We start from the raw sequence: 19517 nt of genomic DNA on the forward strand, positions 1-19517 counted from the left end.
TTGAGGGGAATTTTCTTACGTGACTGAAAAGATTCCAGATGTGTTCTCCCAAATGAGACATTGGGGTCTGTTTACTCACCACTGTGTTTGTATGTGTACAGGAGCAGTACCACTTTTGTTATGAAATTGTGCTTGAAGTTCTTCAGGACCTTCTGACTTTGAGTTAAGAAGGAGTCTGCACCTCTCACTTGAGATTACCAAGAAGCTTGTGCTGAAGGGTCTGCTGGCCATGACGTTTGCTTCTGATTTTCTCTCTGAAGTCTCCCTGAAGGCAGCATCGTTGGCACGGAGTGAACTGTTTTCACTTGATCTTCCTGGACAATCGCAAATACCCTCCCATGTTTTCCAGTGGAACAAAAGTTCCATGAAACAACCTCAGTTTAGCTGTTTGGTTTAAGGGATTAGAGAGTTCAAGAAAAGACTTCAGTGTATTCATTAAGATTTTATTTGGAAAGTGGCCAAAAGCCTCAGAGGATTTCCAACACAGTACAGCCTTATTCTGGGAGAGCATGAGGCCAATGAACTGCAGGTTCATGTCTTGACTTCTCATAGGCATTTTGCAGACAGATATTTATCTGTGTTCTTTAAAGACGCTAGAGTCCATACTCCCAGCTGGTAATTGAATAACTCTAAAGGACTCTAGGATGGATTGGCTTTTGATATACATTGATTTTTGTGCCCTATATGTCCATGGTCCCAGAGTGCCCTAGGGATTTCCAAGGAAGAGCTACCTCCCTGGAGCAGTCAGGCCCTTGTCCTGATGCCCTGGGAAACCCCTTGTGGGTGAATAGTTCCTCCTAGTCCTCCCATGAACACACTGTTGAACAGCCCCAAACAAAAATACTCATCCATCTGTAAATTCAGTGGAAATGTTTGCCAGGCCCAGCTTCTTTCCTATCCTGCCCTAACAGTTAACATACCATTCTGTCTGCTTTATCAGAAGCAAGTATTATAAGGTACTTGCCTCTTAATCTTTAGCTAACCAATAAACTTTAATATAAGGATATTGCTATGTAAGTTTGAGTCATTATTGGTACCTGTTATACCAAATGTTTTTTTAAAAAACTAAGATCTAAAAAGAAGGTTTTGTTTGTCTTTCTCTCTCTTTTTCTCTAGAGGCCCATTAAGTTGTTTCTTTCTCTGCAGGAAGATTTACATGCAGGACATTGGAACTAGATTTTGGAAAACCAAATTCATAGTTGTGAAAGTGAAAACTTCTATAGTCTTGTTAAAAACTCCTGGCCATTATTATATTCATCATACCAAGATTCTGCCTCAGACAGTTATAGTGACTCTTTGGTTAAGGGGTTTTGGTGATTAGTCATTCTTAATTATAAGCCACAAAGCAATTGATAAGTGTATTTGTACAGTGAATTCAGTAGTGATCAGAGCTGTGAATCATATTGAAAATTCCTAAAATTATAAATACTAAACTTTTAAGAGGCTTATTGCTTTGGTTAAATGAATACTTGAATTGGTTGAATTAGAATCAATAATTCTCACTTTAAAAATAATTATATGCCATATATTTGACATTAACTCACGTTGATGATTATAGCTATTTATACTGTTTATATACAAAAGTCTATGCTGAACAATAATATCATTTTGATTATTGGTTTTTAATATTTGTATCTGTAACTATTTTCATTGTTATTAAAGATAAGTATAATATAGAACAATGTTCCCAAGGTGAACTGTATGTTATTAAATGAAAATATTTACTATGTATTGCCTGGAGTAATTTTATTTATCAGGATCTTGTGATTTCTTGTGCAGAAACATTCCCTGTGTCTTGATGAGTATGCCCCCTTTTAAATGTGTGTAATATTTTTACAGCTGGACTATTTTGAATTTTCCAGGAAATTTAAGTAAGTGAACATGGAGATACTGATTACTTTTGTTTTCATTTCGTTCTTGAAGGTGAACTTCAAGGTAAAAAGTTGGGATGAATTGAAATCCTAACTTCTATACTAGTATTGAATGTGAGTCTGCAGCTCTCATTGACATCTTTGTGAAAGCTGATTTAAAGAAAATTTTAAAATATTTATAAGTAAGCATAATTATTAACTTTCAACTTCAAATATATATTTTAATGATGCTTAAGTGTTAGACCAAGGCTTTTCAGAAATAGTACTACATATTTTATCCTCACACTACTTTTACTAATTTATTTTTCTCTCAATTTTTTTCACTTTCAGTCTCTCTATAACATTCAACTTGCAATGAAGTTTATTTTTATGACTCAAAAGCCATTCCAATGATTTATTTTATTGAAAAATCTCAAAGGAAAACACCTTGAAAAACTTAAAATGAAATTTACATTTTCTACTTAGTTTTTTCTAAGTCCTAGAAAGACTTAATTTTCTTCTGTGTTGTCTTGAGATTTGAAAAACTGAAAGAAGAAGAGTTGGAATGTGTCCACTCGGCAAAAACTGGTTAACAGCCTCGGGAGGGAGGATGGACGGCTTAGAGCGCTCAGTCTATAACTGTGATCCAAAAGTAGGAGTAATGACTTCATTATGAAATGGCCTGAAATTGAAGGTATTGTAAAAGCTGTCCAATACAGCTATCATTGCTGAGGGTTGACCATAATAAAGAACAGTTTTTTAAAATCACGTTATATTTGAGGGTGGAAAAGTAGACCCCATTAACAAAGCCATCAGCATTATCACTAAGGAGTTAGCTGTTGATAGTGTAAGAATACAAAGTGCACTGCTATTAATATTGGACAGTTAAAAATTACTTGTTTACCTTCATAAAAATAATAGTTTACTGAAAATAATATTAGAAAATATATTACAAAGTCAGAATTCAAGGTACCTTTGTAAAATGTGATCTTTCTCTACAGCTATTCAACTATCTTTATAGCACACCATAGCCTGCTTGTATTTGTAATGTTGCAGGCTCATTCACTTACAATATCATTTGCAGATGCTTTTGTGCTGCAATAGAAATGGCTGGATTATTCATATTATCAGGGACTGTGGTTCTACAGCATTTACTGCCTGGCCCATTTAATGAGGAGTTTTGCCCCTTCTGTGTCACCAGCAGAGAGATAGAAACATTGAACAAAAACAAGTTGTATAAAATACTTTTGTCAGATGTAGGCATGGTGGAACATGCTTTCACCTCAGCACTCAGGAGGCAGAGACAGGCAGATGTCTGTGAGTTCTGGTATTCATAGTGAGTTCCAGGCTAGCCAGGGCTACACAGTGAGACTCTCTTTCAAAAACCAAAACAATTTAAGATTAATAAGAATTGAGCAGTTAATGATCATGTTCTAGATGACAATAATTTCATTAAAGAGCCATGACAATTTTTGAAAAAGAAAAATTAATTGGGATGAAAGAAGAATAATCCAATTGTGGTGGAAAAGTCAAAGGGATTTAAACACTTCTGGGCAGGAGTGTACTCAGTGGTAGAGCATTTGCCTAGCACATGTGAGGCCCTGAGAGGATCCATAACACTAGAAAGAAAAAAGATAGAATGCAAGCAAGCAATCAAGCAATTAAGGTGCAGAGATATGGGTCAGTGGAACACAATGGAGTTGTCATTTGTAGAGTCATACATTAAAATCTTGAGCCTGTTTGTGTGGATGAGTGTGTGTATTTGCCTGGGGGATGTAATGCCACAGTGCACATGGAGGTAAGGGAAGAGCAGGGAGGAGTCAGTTCTCTCCTTCTACTATGCGGGGCCCAGGCCTTGAACTCAGGTCATCAGCCTTGGCATTTGTATTTTTTTAAAATTGTTATAAAGTTAGTGATAAGTTTTAGGCCTCCTGAAGGCCTCTCCACAGTTGCAACAAACCGAATCAGACCGAATTGGAAAGCCCAGCTTTAATGGGTAAAGCACTCCTGGGCATCTCCCTAGCCCCACAGAGAGGAGAAGGGGACAAGACCAGAACCATGAGTCTGCTTTTGGGGATGCCGCTTATATATCCCCTGTGGGAGTCGTCCTCTGGGGGAGGAGCTGTGTTTGGCAGGTTCTGAAGGGACAGGTTTGGAGGAGCTGTGTGAGGTGGAGCTTACACCCAAACAGTATTTAAAGTCCAGAGCTTAACATTTAATATTGATAAATCTGATGATACTAAATTGACAAATATACAATAATGTTTAGAGAGTTCAACATTTTTTTTTTAGTAATTGTTAGGATAAGTTGAAAACCTTGGGAAATACTGCTGAGATCTGAATTGTCACCCACATCCACATGATAAAAAGAAGAACACTGCACCAAATTATAGAAGAATACACATTCTTTTGAAGTGTATAGAATATTCTATGAGAGTAAATTTTATGTCTCAGTAAAATTGAAAAGAATCATAATATTAACATATGAAATATGTTTATGGATTAACTAAAATCAATTTTCAAAATATTCAGAATATTTACATACTTCTTTCTACATTCATTTTTTATTTTGTGAGGGGGTGGCACGTGTGTCACATGTGGAATGAATGTGGAGGTCAGAGGACAACTTGTAAAGGAAGTAGATCCTCTCCTTCTACCATGTGTGTCCCTGAGATCAAGCTTAGAGTTGTTAGGCTTAGCGGCCAAAGCCTTTCCCTCCTGAGCCATCTCACCAGCCCAATACATAGTCCTGCATTTCTACATAGCCCAGGAGTCAAAAAGGAAACTTAGTGTAAGAGAAGCTGAAGAGTATTTCGGACTAACTGAAAACGAAACTAGTGAGATGTGGTAGCATAGTTAGGAGGCAAAGTGGCACATTTGTTTCGAGCTCTGCTGTATTTTATATCTATGAGACCTCCATGGTAGCTGCTCTAAAACTATTCCCAAGTGGAAAACTCAAATCTGAGGGGACATTTGTCTTGAAGGTGATGCAGAGGCATGAGCATGGATGAGCTGTCCAAAGAATGTAAGATGGAAACCAAGGATTGAGCTCCGTGTTCTTTACCACCTTTGTGGCCTGACTGCAGAGCCACTTGTTCACTCATAAAATGGACTACGTGACACTATTCCTTGGTTAACACGTGCAGACATTTGCTTTCCCCAGGTGAGCAATTGATGACTGTCTTTGTTAGAGTTTCTATTGCTGTGATGACCACAGTGAGTCTTATAAAGGAAAACATTTAATTAGGGTGGCTTATACTTCAGAGGTTTAGTCCATTATCATCATGGTGGGAAGCAAGGTAGCATGCAGGAAGACATGATGCTGGAGAAGGAGCTGAGAGTTCTTACATCTAGACCCACAGGCAACAGGCAGTGATCTGATATACTGGATGTGGCTTGAGCATAGAATGAGACCTCAAAGCCCACCCCCACAGTGACACACTTACTCTAACAAGGCCAAACTTACTACCTCCTAATAGTGTCACTCCCATAATCTTCTGAGGGCCAATTACATTCAAACCACACATCAAAATAATATGTTGAAGTCTAACATGGGGAACCAATTATTTTATTGGGTTACTTTCAGGAGTGTGGGTATGGGATTCTTTATAGAAGCACAATCTACTCAAAGGCAGTGGTATCATCCAAAGCCCACCAAGCATGGGTAAAGCTCATTCAAGCTGGTACTCTGCAGCTCTCTGCATGTCTTGCAGGCACCTTGACAGGTCAGAGTCTCCTTTCCTCAATAGTCCTTACTTTTTGTATAACCATATATGGAGGGACCTTGTGAACCTGATAAGTTTCAGGGACTTCCTGAGACATATGTGTTGTTTACTTCCTGAACCTCCAGTAGAATGCTTCAGTTTAGAGGAAATTGCTTCACAGTGGTGTCTGTCCCCATCTAATTCTTTCATCTATACCTCCCAAGTTCTATGCTGAACAACCTCTCCTAATTACACATTGACAACAATATATTCACTGGAAAATGTGGTAGTCTCATCTGAAGGTGGTGACTGAAACTGGATGTGTAATCAACAGTGGAAGGGGCCAAGGTCTATAAAATATAAAAGAAACTATTTTATAACACATTTCATCAAGTGTATAAAGTAATTAAGATGAATAATAGTTGAGGGCTTAGTGAGGTATAGCTCCTTTAACAGAGTCCCACAATGAGGATGAATCTTAGACCTAAATTTGAACAGGACAGGGAGAGAAGAGATGAAGCAGTACAAATAGAAAAGAGGAGAGCAGAATCAGAAAAGCTCAGACAGTGAGTTCATTAAGGTTACAAGAGGTATGTAAAAGCCACCCAAAGTCCCCAAACTAAATTCACAGGGGAAAGAAGTATTATAATCAAATCTCCTATGAGTAAGGTCGAGAAACCAAAAGATCAAGGAATTCCATTATCCCTGTGTGGACAGTAAAGGCACAGAAAACCATGTCCAATGTTGGATTGGGAGGGAGGCTGGCTAGAGAGGTAATTCAATGATTAGGAGCATTTGTCCTCCAGAAGGTCTGGGTTTGATGCCCAGGACCTATATGGTGGCTCACACCTATCTGTAACTTCAGTTCCAAGGGATCTGATGCCTCCTTCTGTATCCAAAGGTATATGCACATATCCACACACAAAACCACACATACACATAATAAAAAATATTTGCCCACCCTTGCCCTCACCCCTGTAGCTGCTCTGGAAGATCTGCCCTGGAACCCAAGCCTGAGCCAGAGTGCTGTCCAGTGGCAAGGAACAAGACTTGGATTTTCTCTATTACAAATAATGTGGTGGTTGATTGTAGCCTGGTTATCCTTTGATTTACATCTAATATCCACTTATGGGTGACTACAATCTGCAATCCATAGCCCAAGAGAAGCTAGGTAACAGAGAACCCTAAGAGGGATGCATGGATTTCCTTGGGTAGGAGAAATAGATGAGATCTCCTGGGTAAACTGGGGGTGGGAAGATGGTAGAGGGGAGGGGGTAGGAGATGGGAACATGAGGGATTGTGTTGGCTAAGTTGGGGACTGGATGGAGGGGGAGAGTAATGAAAGAGATATCTTGATAGAGGGGGGCCATTATGGGGTTAGGGAGAAGAAACCTGGTGCTAGGGAAACTCCCAGGAATCCACGTGGACTAATCCAGCTAAGAATCCAAGCAATAGTGAATAGGGTTCCTGAACTGGCCTTCTTCTGTAATCAGATTGGTGAGTAGCCTAACTGTCATCATAGAGCCTTCATCCAGTAACTGATGAAAGCAGATGCAGAGATCCACAGCCAAGCACTGGGCTGAGCTCTGGGAGTCCTGTTGATCAGAGGGAGGAGGGATTGTACCAGTAAGGGGGCAGGTCAAAATCGTGACTGGGAACCCTACAGAGACAGCTAACTTGAGCTAATGGGAGCTCAAGGACTCTGGACTGACAGTTGTAGAGCCTGCATGGGACGGATCTAGATCTTCTGAGAGTGGGTGACATTTGTGTGGCTTAGTGCCCCGATGCAGTGGGATCAGGACCTGTCCCGGGGGCATGAGCTGGCTTTTTTGAACCTATTCCCCATGCAGTGATGCCTCACCCAGCCTTGATGCAGGGAAGGAGCTTGGTACTGCCTCAAGGTGATATGCTTTGTTGACTCCCTTGGGAGGTCTGCCCCTTTCTGGACAGAGGAAGAGTGGATGGGGGCAGGGGTTAGACAGGAGGTGTGGGGAGGGAATGGGAAAAGAGGAGGAAGAGGAAACTAAGGTTGGTGTGTACAATAAATGAAAAAAATTAATTAAAAAAAAAGAAAAAACAAAAAATACTGTGATGGTTGCCAGCACCCAAGGGGCTGCAGGGCTGCTTTGGGGAGCCAGAGAGAACCCAAGGAGGCTTCTCAGGGAGGCTGAGGGGGTGGAGGATGAGCCTGCAGAGCATACATCTCTAGAACAACAACAAAAAAAAATGGCAGGTCTTATGGGAAGATGCTTTTAAAAAGTGGTTTCAAGGGATTAGAGAAAAAGATGAAGGTGCCAGCTGGGGAGAAAAAGCAGAACTAGATGTGTGGCAATGACAAAAGAGCATATTGTTGCCGAGTAGAGCTGGTCCTCGGGCTGCCAGGAGGCTCAGCCACCTTGCCCAGTCACCACTTACTAGGCCAATGTGGCCAATAGACCTGCAGACCCAGCCCAGAGCATGGAACCGCTGCTGCTGCTGCTGGTGTTGCTGCTCTCCTGCTTTGGGGAGGAGAACATGCACTACTGTCATGCTTGGGGTGCCCATTGGGCTGCCCGTGCTGAGGATGTGTGATGTACAGCAGCATGGAGCTCAGGCAGGTCCAGCCCCCGGACATGCTGCCCAGAGGCATGATCACCCTGATTCTGAGCAACAAGATATCAAGATGAAAACTTGTAGCAGGGGTCTTAAAGAGTCTTATTAATAGAACAAACTCAGGGCCTGGTATTGGGGTGAATGCTGGAAGATCAGAGAAGCAGAACAAGCCACAGCTACCTCACCTCGTCAGTTCCTCAGCTGATCCTGTTTCCTCAGTCTGGAAGCCTCTGAGTCTTATCCAAATGAATCTCAGCTGAACTGTTGCTCCAAAGCCTAAAAGCTTAACCAGCCAAATGCTGCTGGTTTCTGATCTTCATGCCTTATATATCTTTCTGCTTTCTGCCATCACTCCCTGGGATTAAAGGCGTGAGTCACCATGCCTGCCTGTTTCCAATGTGGCCTTGAATTTACAGAGATCCAGAGGGATTTCTGCCTCTGGAATGCTAAGATTAAAGGCATGCACTACCACTGCCTATCCTTTATGTTTAATATTGTGGCTGTTCTGTCTCTGGCCCCAGTTAAGTTTATTAGAGTGCACAATATTTTGGGGAACACAATACTACCAATATAACTGTCTCATTTTTGGATTAAGTCTCCTCAAAAGACTTCACTGGTCCTTTTTGCCACCATAGGCTATGATGAAGTCCATGATCCATGCTGCTGCCAGAAACCATGCTCTCCATGATCTGTGCTATAGCCAGAAGCCAAGCCATGCCAAAGTCCTGATGCAGCTGGCTATGAGCAAGGAAACCTTGTGTGCAGTGGTATCAATGACTGTAGACTCATAACTGAGAATGAGGGATATTGAAAGCTTCTGTGACATCCACTCCTCGCCTCGCCAACAAGAAAGAAAAGTCCAGACTGGAAGACCTTGAAGAAAGTCCTTAAAAATCATGATAAAGATGCTGAACTGTAGCTCTTCACAGTTGATGGCTTCTGGCTGGGGGTGGGTCAGGAAGGAGACTTTTCTTTAATGGGCTGGCCATTGGGAGTTTGACCAAATTCCAATGAGTATATGGGCAACACTAATTGGACTTGGTAGGTTGTTTATTTGTTTGTTTGTTTGTTTGTTTTGGGGGGGAGGGCACAGGAGTGGGAGAGTGGACCTGGAAGGAATTGGAGGCATGGTCAGGGTGCATTGTATAAAATTCCCAAGTAATTGATAAAAATATTATTTTTGGGGAAAAACTAAAACATTTTTTTAAAAGCAGATGAACCTATAGCCCATTTCCAAGTACATTTACATAGAAATGTCACATAGGGCCTGAAAAGGAGCAAAACAGAAAAACTCAAAATCAGTCCACACATCAAGAAAGAACTTGAAAACAAGCAAGAAAACGAAAACAGAAGAAAACTCAGTGACTTACTCCTGAGATATTGACACTGGAGGGGAAGAAAGATTTGTGGGTCCTAATAATCACAGAGGACAGGTGAGCAGGACAAGGATATAGATAACAAGTCCTGGAGACATAACCAAAGCAGGACTTCAAAGCAGCCACTCAAGAACAATTCTACAATAGTAATTTTAAAAATTCCTGAAAAAACTTATGTCTGAGTGTGTGATTTAAATGAGAAATGTCCCCACAGGTGCACTGGTCTGGACACTTGGCTTCCAGTTGGTGGCGCTGTTGGGGGAGCTTATGGAGGAACCTTTAGCACTGGAGCCTTGCTGGAGGAGGTATTCACGATGTGGTGGCAGGGGGCAGGTCTTTGAGAGTTTATACTGCTCTCTGTGTACAAATAAAATATAATCAGCCAGCTTTCTGTCTCTGCTGACATGTTTTTCCTGCCATTGTGGATTCTTCTGGAATTGTAAGCCCAAATAAACTCCTCTATATGTTGTTTGTGGTCATGGTGTTTTATCACAGTGACAGAAAGGTCACTAAGACAACTAGTGCATAGAAAACTGGTTCTAAAGACACAAAGCAAGGATTCAGAATAAATGCAGCAATTGAACAGTTTTGAATAGTGATACAACTATTCCTGGAATAAAAGATTTAAATCTATGTATTGAAGTTGCAAAGTATATCCCTGAGGATATCATATGAGTAAAAGCTAATACCAAAGGATTTTCCTAGTGAAGTTACTGATGTTTGAAACGAATTAAAAGTCTTCTGGGTATCTACTCAAAAAGAATATAATATGAAGACTAGATTATCAGTCTTTTGATAGTAAAGGTTTATAACAGAAAAAATATAAAATGGTTTCCAATGAGAGATTAGGAGTCAAGGATTTTATCTTAGAAGACTGATGTTCATGTACGAGTGGTACATCCGGAAGGTGCTAGGAAAGTATCGTTCCTGAGAGCCCTTCCTCTGTAGACCTCAACAGATAAGCAGGGAAATATTTGACTCCAACCTGTTACCCATTTTCAGTGTTAAAAAATGGAGTCTTAGAAAACTAAGAACAGCAGGAAATTGCATCAGTCTGCCAGACACTACCTTATAGTGGAAGCAAAGTACAGTAGGCATTTAGTAAAGCTGAAGCCTTGTCTCCTACAACTCAAGGACCATCTCCCACATGTCTTTTAGAGAATGGATGGAGTTCAGGTGGGGAAACCCTGTGTACCACACAGCCAGGCTGGCAATGAGCCTGAGATTCTTTTGCAAATAAAGGAGTGGATTTGATTAACAGACCCCTTGAAGTACCCATGGCACTCTCTGCAGTATCTTTCTGCTAGGGCTTACTATTGAGATGTTGGCAATTAATCTTTCCTTTTATCAACTCATTGTATAAAAAGCTCTTCAGAGGCCAAACACATATGTATATTGTGGCAGTGTTTCATTCTGCAGAAGATCCACCTTTAGTAAAGCACATGCTCTTCCCAGGGCAAAGTGCTTATTTCCCAGGATTCTGCTTGTATGAAGCAGAACATACGGCAGAACATTAAAATGATTGTCAAGGCCAAATGAGGGAGGCTAAGCAGTGCTGGTCTCACACAACAAAGTAGTGCATGCACCCTTCAGTGACTGCTGTAGCAGCCTGTCACCAAGGATGGGCATGCTGGGGCCTGCCAGGGATGGTAGGCTGGCATACTTGTTAACATGAGACTTCCAATGCCTCTGGAAAACAATACCTGGGCCCCTTGCCACTGATAGCTGCTCTCAGAGCTATGCTGACACCGACTTACTGTAACACTTGAGCACAATGGCCAACCCCTAACCTCACGGTCAGGTTCTATGGGAGAGATTTGTCCAGAAGGTAGAGACCACCAAGGCCCCTGGCAGAGCCAAGGTCTCTGCATAAGGGCTTTTAAAGGAAGGTCCACCCTGGAGCAGGGTTGTTCCTGTCTATCTAAATCTAGACCCTTGGCTAGTGGGTCTGAAAGGTTTCAAATGTGGAGTTCAAGGGGAACATGGAAGCAGATTGTTCTTTGAGCTAGGAGATGTATTAGAAGAGGTATCCATGTCAGAGACAAGCAGATAGCATCATGGCAGGGACTCTGAGGAAAGTTCAGGTCCACAGGGCAGAGTTCAGGGGGGCCCTTGTAGGTTTCAGAGGATAGGAGTGGGAAGGAACTGAAGCTTTGAAGCTTTGTATTGGCTAGAAGTTGGCTGTTATGAGGGGCAGCGGGAATGTGGGAAGTTAATGTGAGGAGATGGATAAGCATGTCTCCTGGCCAGTTGTTATTGGGTCAATAGGGCAAAGAGGGTAGGAGTTTAGAGACCAAATTACTTAATTTTCAAGAATTGTCATGGCTGACCCCAAACAGGGCAGCTTTACAGTGGTCCTGTCTACAATGCCAGGTTGGGGAAGGGCAGGGATAAATGTAAAAGCAAAGGAAGGCAGCTACAGGCATCCCTGGGGGTCCCAACTGCCTGGCTCCTTCTGGGTTTCAGTAAGAGAAGAATACAGAGGATTGTTGCTTACTGACTAGAAGCCAGATTGGCACTGGTGACCTGAAGGTGTCCCAAGAAGCACTCCGAGAGAGTGTGGCCAAGAGAGAAGCAGCCATGGGAGGGAACGGGGAACTTCAGAACAGCTGTAACCCGGGAGTACCAGTAAGTGAGGAAAGGCTTGTGTATGGATGAGAAGCTTGTGGTTTTGTTCTACCTTGGCTGGGCAGATGTCCTTAAACTGGTGACAGTACTCCACCCAACAATACTGTTGAGCATCATCATCATCATCATCTTACACTTTAATATGTTTGAAAGGCAGTGCCTAGTCAATAGAAAGCCTACTCTGTACTTTGAGTTTAGGTGGGGTGCACTATATGATATTTACTCAAGATGTCAGGTGGCAGCAGCAGCCAGCACCCCTAGTCAGCCCTGTGATCATTAGGGAGAAACGTCTTGTACTCTGCAGTGCTGTGGCACTAAGCTCTGGTGCTCAGTAAGTTGGGCTGATTCAATGCATTTTCCTCCTGTGATGGGTTTACCATCGTGTGACTCCATTCTGCACTGAGGATCAGGTTGGTGATACCTTTTAGCCCCTGACTCCTTCGTGCACAGGCCTTTGTGCAGGTGTGGATCTTCTGGCCACATTCCATGCATCGTACCCCACATTTGCCTTCCATACAGGGTAAGCAGTACCGTGGCCACCATTTCTGTCTCAGCCCTGTCCTGTCAAAGGTGAGAGAAGATGGGAAAGATAGCAAATGTGTGAAGCATCGTGCATTGTGTCACTTTTCCCGTAGAGTCTCGTGACAGGTTGGTCTGTGCCCCTGCTACAGTAAGCACATTACCTAGCTCTTCATTTATGCCTTTCCCATGATCTTTTCAAAGACTCACCCACCTTGGCTTGGCTTTGAGTCACTTGCCCAGCATGACGAGTCCCTGGAGGGTCTTGAGGAAGTGTTAGGTGAACAGAGGGAGAACTAGTAACTACTTACACAGTTTGTGGTCCTGGAGTCTGACGCCTACTTTATATTTGTTTCTGACATGAGTGTATGACCTTCATATGCCAACGTTGAGGCATATTGTACAGACCCAGTCCTACAGGACAGTCCTAAAGAGAATGGCTCCATGATTGCAAGGGTTCAGGGAATACTTCCTCCTTTTTATTGGTGTTCCTGAGTGTTGTTATACTTCACACCGGGAAGAGCAGGGCTTACAAAGTGGTAAGTGTCAGGGGTCTTGGCTGGCGGCGTGGAAATATGACTATTGGAGTAGTAATGAGCAGGTTAAACAGCTGAAGAATGCAACATACTTGATTTTGTTTCTGAGGTTGGCATGATGAGCTTGGTTGATTGGAGCTCATCCTTCGGTAACTTTCTCAAAGTGAGCCCTTGAGCCCTGCCTTCCTTGATTGCAGGTGTGGACTCTCTCTGTGTGGGTGGCACTTTAGATCCCTGTCAAATTCATGTGTCAGTCTTTCCTCCATTGGAGATTTTGAAACATTGTGCCCCTTTCTCTTAACATGGAATGTTGTTAAGCATTGAACACAAATGCCATGCACACAGCACAGTTCATTGACTCCTGCTTAGTGGGCTAGCAGGAAGGCAAAAGAGTTGGCATGGATAATAAACAAGAACACCTCCCCACCCCAATCCCTGCCCAGTGCACTGTCATTTTGCTGCAACTCTGTTTGTTACCCCATTATGCCTCATCAAGGACCCGTCTCTGTTCTGTCTTGTGGAGGCTCAGTGTTGTTCCTGTCTGGCGAGCATCCTCAGCTGTGTGCTGTTGATTTCTGTTCTGCTGGGACCCCAGGGCAGCTTTCTTGCTACTCTTTACCCATGGAATAGCAGCCTGTTGCTCTACTAGCTAGTGCTGGCTGGGCACAGGGACAGTCCACCTGCAGTCCCACTTTGGGCTTGTTTTGTTTCTCTTTCACTTTTCTAGAAAAGTCCCCCGTCCCCGCTGCCGGAGTCACATCCCCAGTCATCAAGGGCAGCTTGGCTTTTGCTGTTATCTCAGTGACAAGGGCCTCTGCGTGTTCCTGTCCTGTTCCAAGTAGTTCATATTTCAAACGAGCAAAACTGCCAATGCAAAACATAGCTTTCACTTCAAAGGGAGTAAGAGGAGGATTATTCGGAGCCACATATCGTGGCCCAGGAGCATGGATTCGGGTTGCCCCAAATAATATGTTCCAATGTGGAAGCGGTTACACAAACTTATAATCTCACTTAAGTCAAGGCATTTCCCAAATACGTTGATAGGGACATTAGTGAAGTGGGTCACAGCAAAGTGGCTTTACTGCTTTCTGATGATATGCTTAGCATTGGGGCTGGTAGACTCTCATGACCTGTTAATACACCCCAAAGATTTTATCTGATAGTTGAAAGGATGTCAGGTTGGGCACACAGGTGGGCAATGAGTAGCTGTTAGGAAACTAAAAATTATGTGAGATCATTTGGCTCTGAACCTGTGACATTCAACTCTCCACAGTCAAAAAATTCTAATGAGCCATTAGGTTTTATGGAAACTTTCACATGGGTATGGCTATTACCCCACCACCACCAAGCTTCAGTTCACAGAACAAATACAGAGAGACCTTATTTTCACCATGCCATTTCTTAAAGCACCCCAATTCCTCCTCTACCATTAAAACAGTTGAGCACCTCTCCAGCACAAAGAATAAATAGAACAATATTGTCACAAGAGGCCATGGGGGTTTTCCTTTTATGTGGAATGGAAAGAGACCCATTTGAATTTTCATTATGCAGCGCCAACCAGGATGGTTAAACAGACAGTCGACAGATGGAGCAGCACCTGGGTCCCAGTCCTTCCCAGGACATCTCTTTATAGAGACAAGCTCTCCATAAGGAATGTGTAACAGGGTTGTATTTTACTCACTTTGGCATTCATACAGGCATTGGGAAATCTGTTAATTTAATCCTTCAAATTTTGGAATTCTTGTTTTGCTTAGCCCCTTCTGCTGCTAGAAGAGAGATGAAAGATTTGCTGGTTAAAACAAATCACCTGTAAGCGGATGCTGCCTTTGTGTGCGGTGGCTTCAGTACCACAAAGCCCCACTCCTGGTTTGCTTCCCATTGCTCTGCTAAACTCCATGACTAGAGCAATCTGGGGAAGAAAGGTTTTATTGCATCTTACGTATCCAGGTCACAGTCCATCTCTGAGGGAAGTTAGACAAGAATGATAGAGGAATGATTCTTATTGGCTTGTTCTCAGGCTCATGCTCAGCTACCTTTCTTACACAGTTCATACCCACTTGCCTAGGGATGATATCACCCACAGTGGGCTGAGCCCGGCTACATTGATTAACAATCAAGAAAACACCTCCCACACATGCCCATGGGTCAATCTGATGGAAGTGATTCCTCAATTGAAGCTCTCTCTTTCTAGATGTGTTAAGTTGACAATGAAAATTACCCATCATATCTCCCTGCCTGGTCCATCTCAGAACGCTAGAAAAGGTGGTACGACATGACAAAAGTACAAAAGGGACTGTTTACTCTGGACAGTACCAGGGACAGCCCACTCACCAAGAACAACTGGAAGCAGGAAGTTGGAGGAGAAGGAGGAGGAGGAGTGGCCCCTTAATCAAAACAGTGGCTACACAGTGTGTGTGGTCCTTCCTCAATGCAGCCCTGCTTCATTTAAGAACCAGGATTCATTCTTAGAACTGCACTATTGTGCAAACATCTCAGAGTCATACCCATGACTAGATGGTACAGTGTACTGTGCACTCAGGTTGAATGATACCACATATCACTTTTAGGCAGCCCACATGTGCAGCACGGTACTGGATGAGTACCATAGGCAATTGTAACCTGATGGCATTTCTGTTTCTAAGTATGGAAAAAAATACAGCAAAAATGCTAAGAACTAGCCTTCTAGCTCAGCTGGAATTTTCTGGGATCACTGTTGCATGTGTGACCCTCTTCCTAACAGCACTGCTGGGGTGAGGAAACCTTGACTCTTGCCTGGCTTGCTCTTATTGTGGTCTTGCCTTGGCCCGGTATAAAGCCCTTCTTAGCAGGTGTGGTTCAGAAGAGAGCTCCCCCATGTAGGACTGTGATTTCATTACGTTGAATGGCTTGTTTGTTTTCTTACAGACATTAGTAACAACCTATGGCATGCTCGGTGACATGAATTTCTCTGACCAGTATTGTTCTGCCCCCAGCTAGACCCCACTCTTGTTAGGAGAAGGCCTTGGCCTTTTGCTGGCTGATGGGAAGGAAGGGTGAGGAGCCAGGGGAGCTGGCTCTCTGTGTCACATGCATTTACCTTCCCCTTGGTCATGCACAGATGGTCCCATAATTACAATGATTGGACATCACAATTTCCGATTGAGTAATGGTGTAAAAGTACCCAGAAAGCCCTTCTGTTTTTCCCATTTATTATAACACTCAATAAGTTATATGAGACATTCAATGTGTCATTATACAATAAGCTTGTGTGAGATGATCTGGTCTAACTATGATGTTTAGAGGTTGAGTGATTCAATGCATTTGAGATTGATGATATAATTTGCATTGGGAAAAGTCTCCATCATACGTCAAGGGGCATATATAATAATTTCTTATGAACAAACAGAGACCAGCACCCACTAGGGCACAGACCAGGCATGTCAAACATCAGAATCTTTACTGTCTAATTACTCAAGTAGAAATTCCTCTTACAACTCACCCCCAGAACAACAGACCACAATTTTACAAGTTAATCATTGGATTAATAATAAGCTTAATTCTTGGGTCAAGAATATTTTAAACTCTGGCACATTTATTCTGTATTTTTGCCACCTAGTGTATTTTCTGGACTCTGGACACATTTGTTATATAACTGAATAAATAAATGTTAATGGGAATGGGCAGCAGAGTGAGCTCAGATTAACTAAATATTAGCCTGTTCCCTGCATGACCTGTTAGAGAGAGCAGTGCTATTCTCCTGGGGCTTAAGGGTGTGCTTCTTGCAAAGAAGCAATGTTTTAGAGGCTCACAGCTTCCCTTCTTAGCCAGCATCTCTCAGGAAGCACATGGCAATCCTCAAGGGAGATTTGCCAGCTTTTGGAGGACCTGAGGCCTGGGAGGCTCATTTACCCTGGCTGGCCAGAACTGGGTGTTGATGATCTATTTTCCTCCACCTGGAGGAGCTCAGAGCTCAGGCTCTCCCAACGGGGTTAGACTGTCCCTAAGAACAGGCAAATATAGGGCATGGCTATTGGTGTATGGTGGGTATAACAATCAAAGTGTCCTCCCTGGGGTCTTTTTGTATGTGGAGTTGGAAATAGTGGCAAACTGACTTCTGCTGACAGGAACAGGACCAGTCACTTGCTGTGTGCACTTCCTGTTTACCCACCATATTGTCCACAAGACTTCCAGAGCCCTGCCACAGGTGGTAGGAACAGAAGCCTCAGTGTGCATCAGGGCCCTGGTTCTCACTTTCCCAACCTACAGGAGGTACAGACATCCTCCAAGGTGAGGGAAGTCAGCAAGCAAGATTTTAGCAGGTAGGCTATGCATCATCACAGAAGGAGGGAGGGTTCTGGATGGGACCTTATCTGGACCATTCTAACTTTCTCTGAAGGATCTTCCTGCCACAGACCCCCCCTTGCTCATTCCTCCCTGCCTCACACACATGCATCAGGCATCATTACACATGCCCCCTGACACAGCAGGCACTGTACATGCCTTCCAGGGTGGCCGATTTCTCAGGTACAGTCTTAAGGAAGAACCATCCTCCAGAGCTTGGTAAGAGTCCCACCACAGGCAGCCCAAGCTAAGCCACTGCAAAGCATGCTTCCTTAGTCACAGCCTTCTGCCTTGTGCGAAAGGAATCTTGGGTATCTGTGGGGGTGAAGCTCATGTGTAGATTAGGGAGTGGGACACTGACAAACAAAGGCTCACTGGAGGCCACCCCCTGGCCCTGGTCCTGAGGAAGGGCAAGGCAAAGGCCACTCACTTATAGCATCACTGCTGGGGCCTTGGGATCTCAAGGAATCCAAGCCTTCTTCTAACACATCTGTCTTAGTTAGGGTTACTGTTGCTGTGAAGAGACACCATGCCCATGGCGACTCTTATAAAGGAAGCATTTAATTGTGGTGGCTCACTTACAGTTCAGAGGTTCAGTCCATGACCACCATGATGGGGAGCATGGCAGTGTGCAGGCAGGCATGGTGCTGGAGAAATGGCCTAGTGTTCTACAACTTGTGGGCAACAGGAAGTCTACAGACTGTCACGCTGAGTGAAGCTTAAGAAAAGAGACCTCAAAGCCCGCCCCCAGAGTGACACACTTCCTCTCACAAGACCACACTTACTCCAACAAGGCCACAATAATGCCACTTCCTTGAGGGGGCATTTTCTTTCAAACTACCACAACATCCTACAGATCACTGATGACAGGACAGCAGGCTGCTAGCTCACCCAGCATGTATGAGTCAGGAGCCAGAGAGGATACACTCTGGCCTGGGAGCCATGGCTATAGTCCCTGCAGGGCTGGGTACAGAGTCCTGGCAGTCCACTGGACTCCCAGGTCCTCTGGTGGAGCCAGTGGGCTGTTGGCACTCAGCAGGTCATAAATCTCCAACCCTGGAATGCCTTCAGCTGAGAGGAGGTCACAGCTGGAGGAACTCTCTTCCCCCCAAACTTAACACATCGTAAAACATAGCCATTTGGGGGAATGAGAACAACCAGGAGGTGTTTTTGCCTCCAGAGCTCTGCTTGGGAAAGCTTGGAAGGTGAGGTTTAGATTCTGCTGCAGCCATTTATCCCACTCAGCCTCACTAGCAAGAACCAGGCATGGGCCGTGTGGATGAGGCACCTCTTGAGCAGGTTCATCTGTTGCTCCTCATGGCCTGGGACAGAAAGCCATGGTTCCCTTTCAAGGTCACCTTGGGTTTGCAGTGTCTGGGCTTTCATAGACAAGTGTTTGTCATAGAATTCGATGTGGAACTCTTCTTGTCACCTTCTGAATCTTTAAGCACCTATTCTGACCTAGGTGTATGTGTGACACACTTCTTGTCTGTGACCCCAAAGGTGCCCAACAACTACTTTCTGGTCTCAGTGAGGATAGAATTTTCCAGAGGCTCATTCTCCAAGAAGGAAACTCCATATTTGGTGTGAGCTGTAAATGGTCTTTGGGGGGTGGGGCACCATCAATTCCTTCCCCCTTAATGCAGGAACACTGCTCTGATTTTGAGAGGTACAGTTTTTCCTCCCTGGGAGATGTGGACTTTGATGGGCCTTTATTGACAAACTGTGAGCAAGATGATGGTTCTAGGCCAGGCTCAGGACTGGCAGCTTCCACTTTCTCAGGAAAGCCACTGCCATGTATACAGAGCACAGTCTAGATCCTGCTAACAGGCCACAAGGATGGATGCCTATGGTTAAAGTAGGAGGTGGTCGAGATCAGATAAGCTCACTGGTCCGAGGGCTTAGAACAAAGCCGGGTGCATTGTGGCAACTGAACCACTGTTCATCTCCTATGCCCATTCACTTACCCATCCTAAGCCCATTCTTATTCTG

General features: G+C 43.7%; 1 protein-coding gene across 10 annotated transcripts in view; it reads left to right on the forward strand.

The window, feature by feature from the left end:
* Positions 1–1767, forward strand: part of Ptpn20 (protein tyrosine phosphatase non-receptor type 20) — an 84834-nt gene extending 83067 nt beyond the window's left edge. For 4 of the 10 annotated variants that reach the window (XM_036198792.1, XM_036198793.1, XM_036198795.1 and 1 more), the window contains one exon: positions 102–1758. In XM_036198792.1, the coding sequence (XP_036054685.1) occupies positions 102–167 (66 nt within the window). In that variant the 3' untranslated portion in view covers positions 168–1758. Of the gene's footprint in view, positions 1–101 lie in introns of all 10 variants that reach the window. The other 6 variants (XM_036198790.1, XM_036198789.1, XM_036198791.1 and 3 more) reach the window with 4 other exon arrangements.
* Positions 1768–19517: the final 17750 nt, after the last annotated feature.

Source organism: Onychomys torridus, chromosome 9 (genome assembly GCF_903995425.1).
Source record: "Onychomys torridus chromosome 9, mOncTor1.1, whole genome shotgun sequence".
Lineage (NCBI taxonomy): Eukaryota > Metazoa > Chordata > Mammalia > Rodentia > Cricetidae > Onychomys > Onychomys torridus.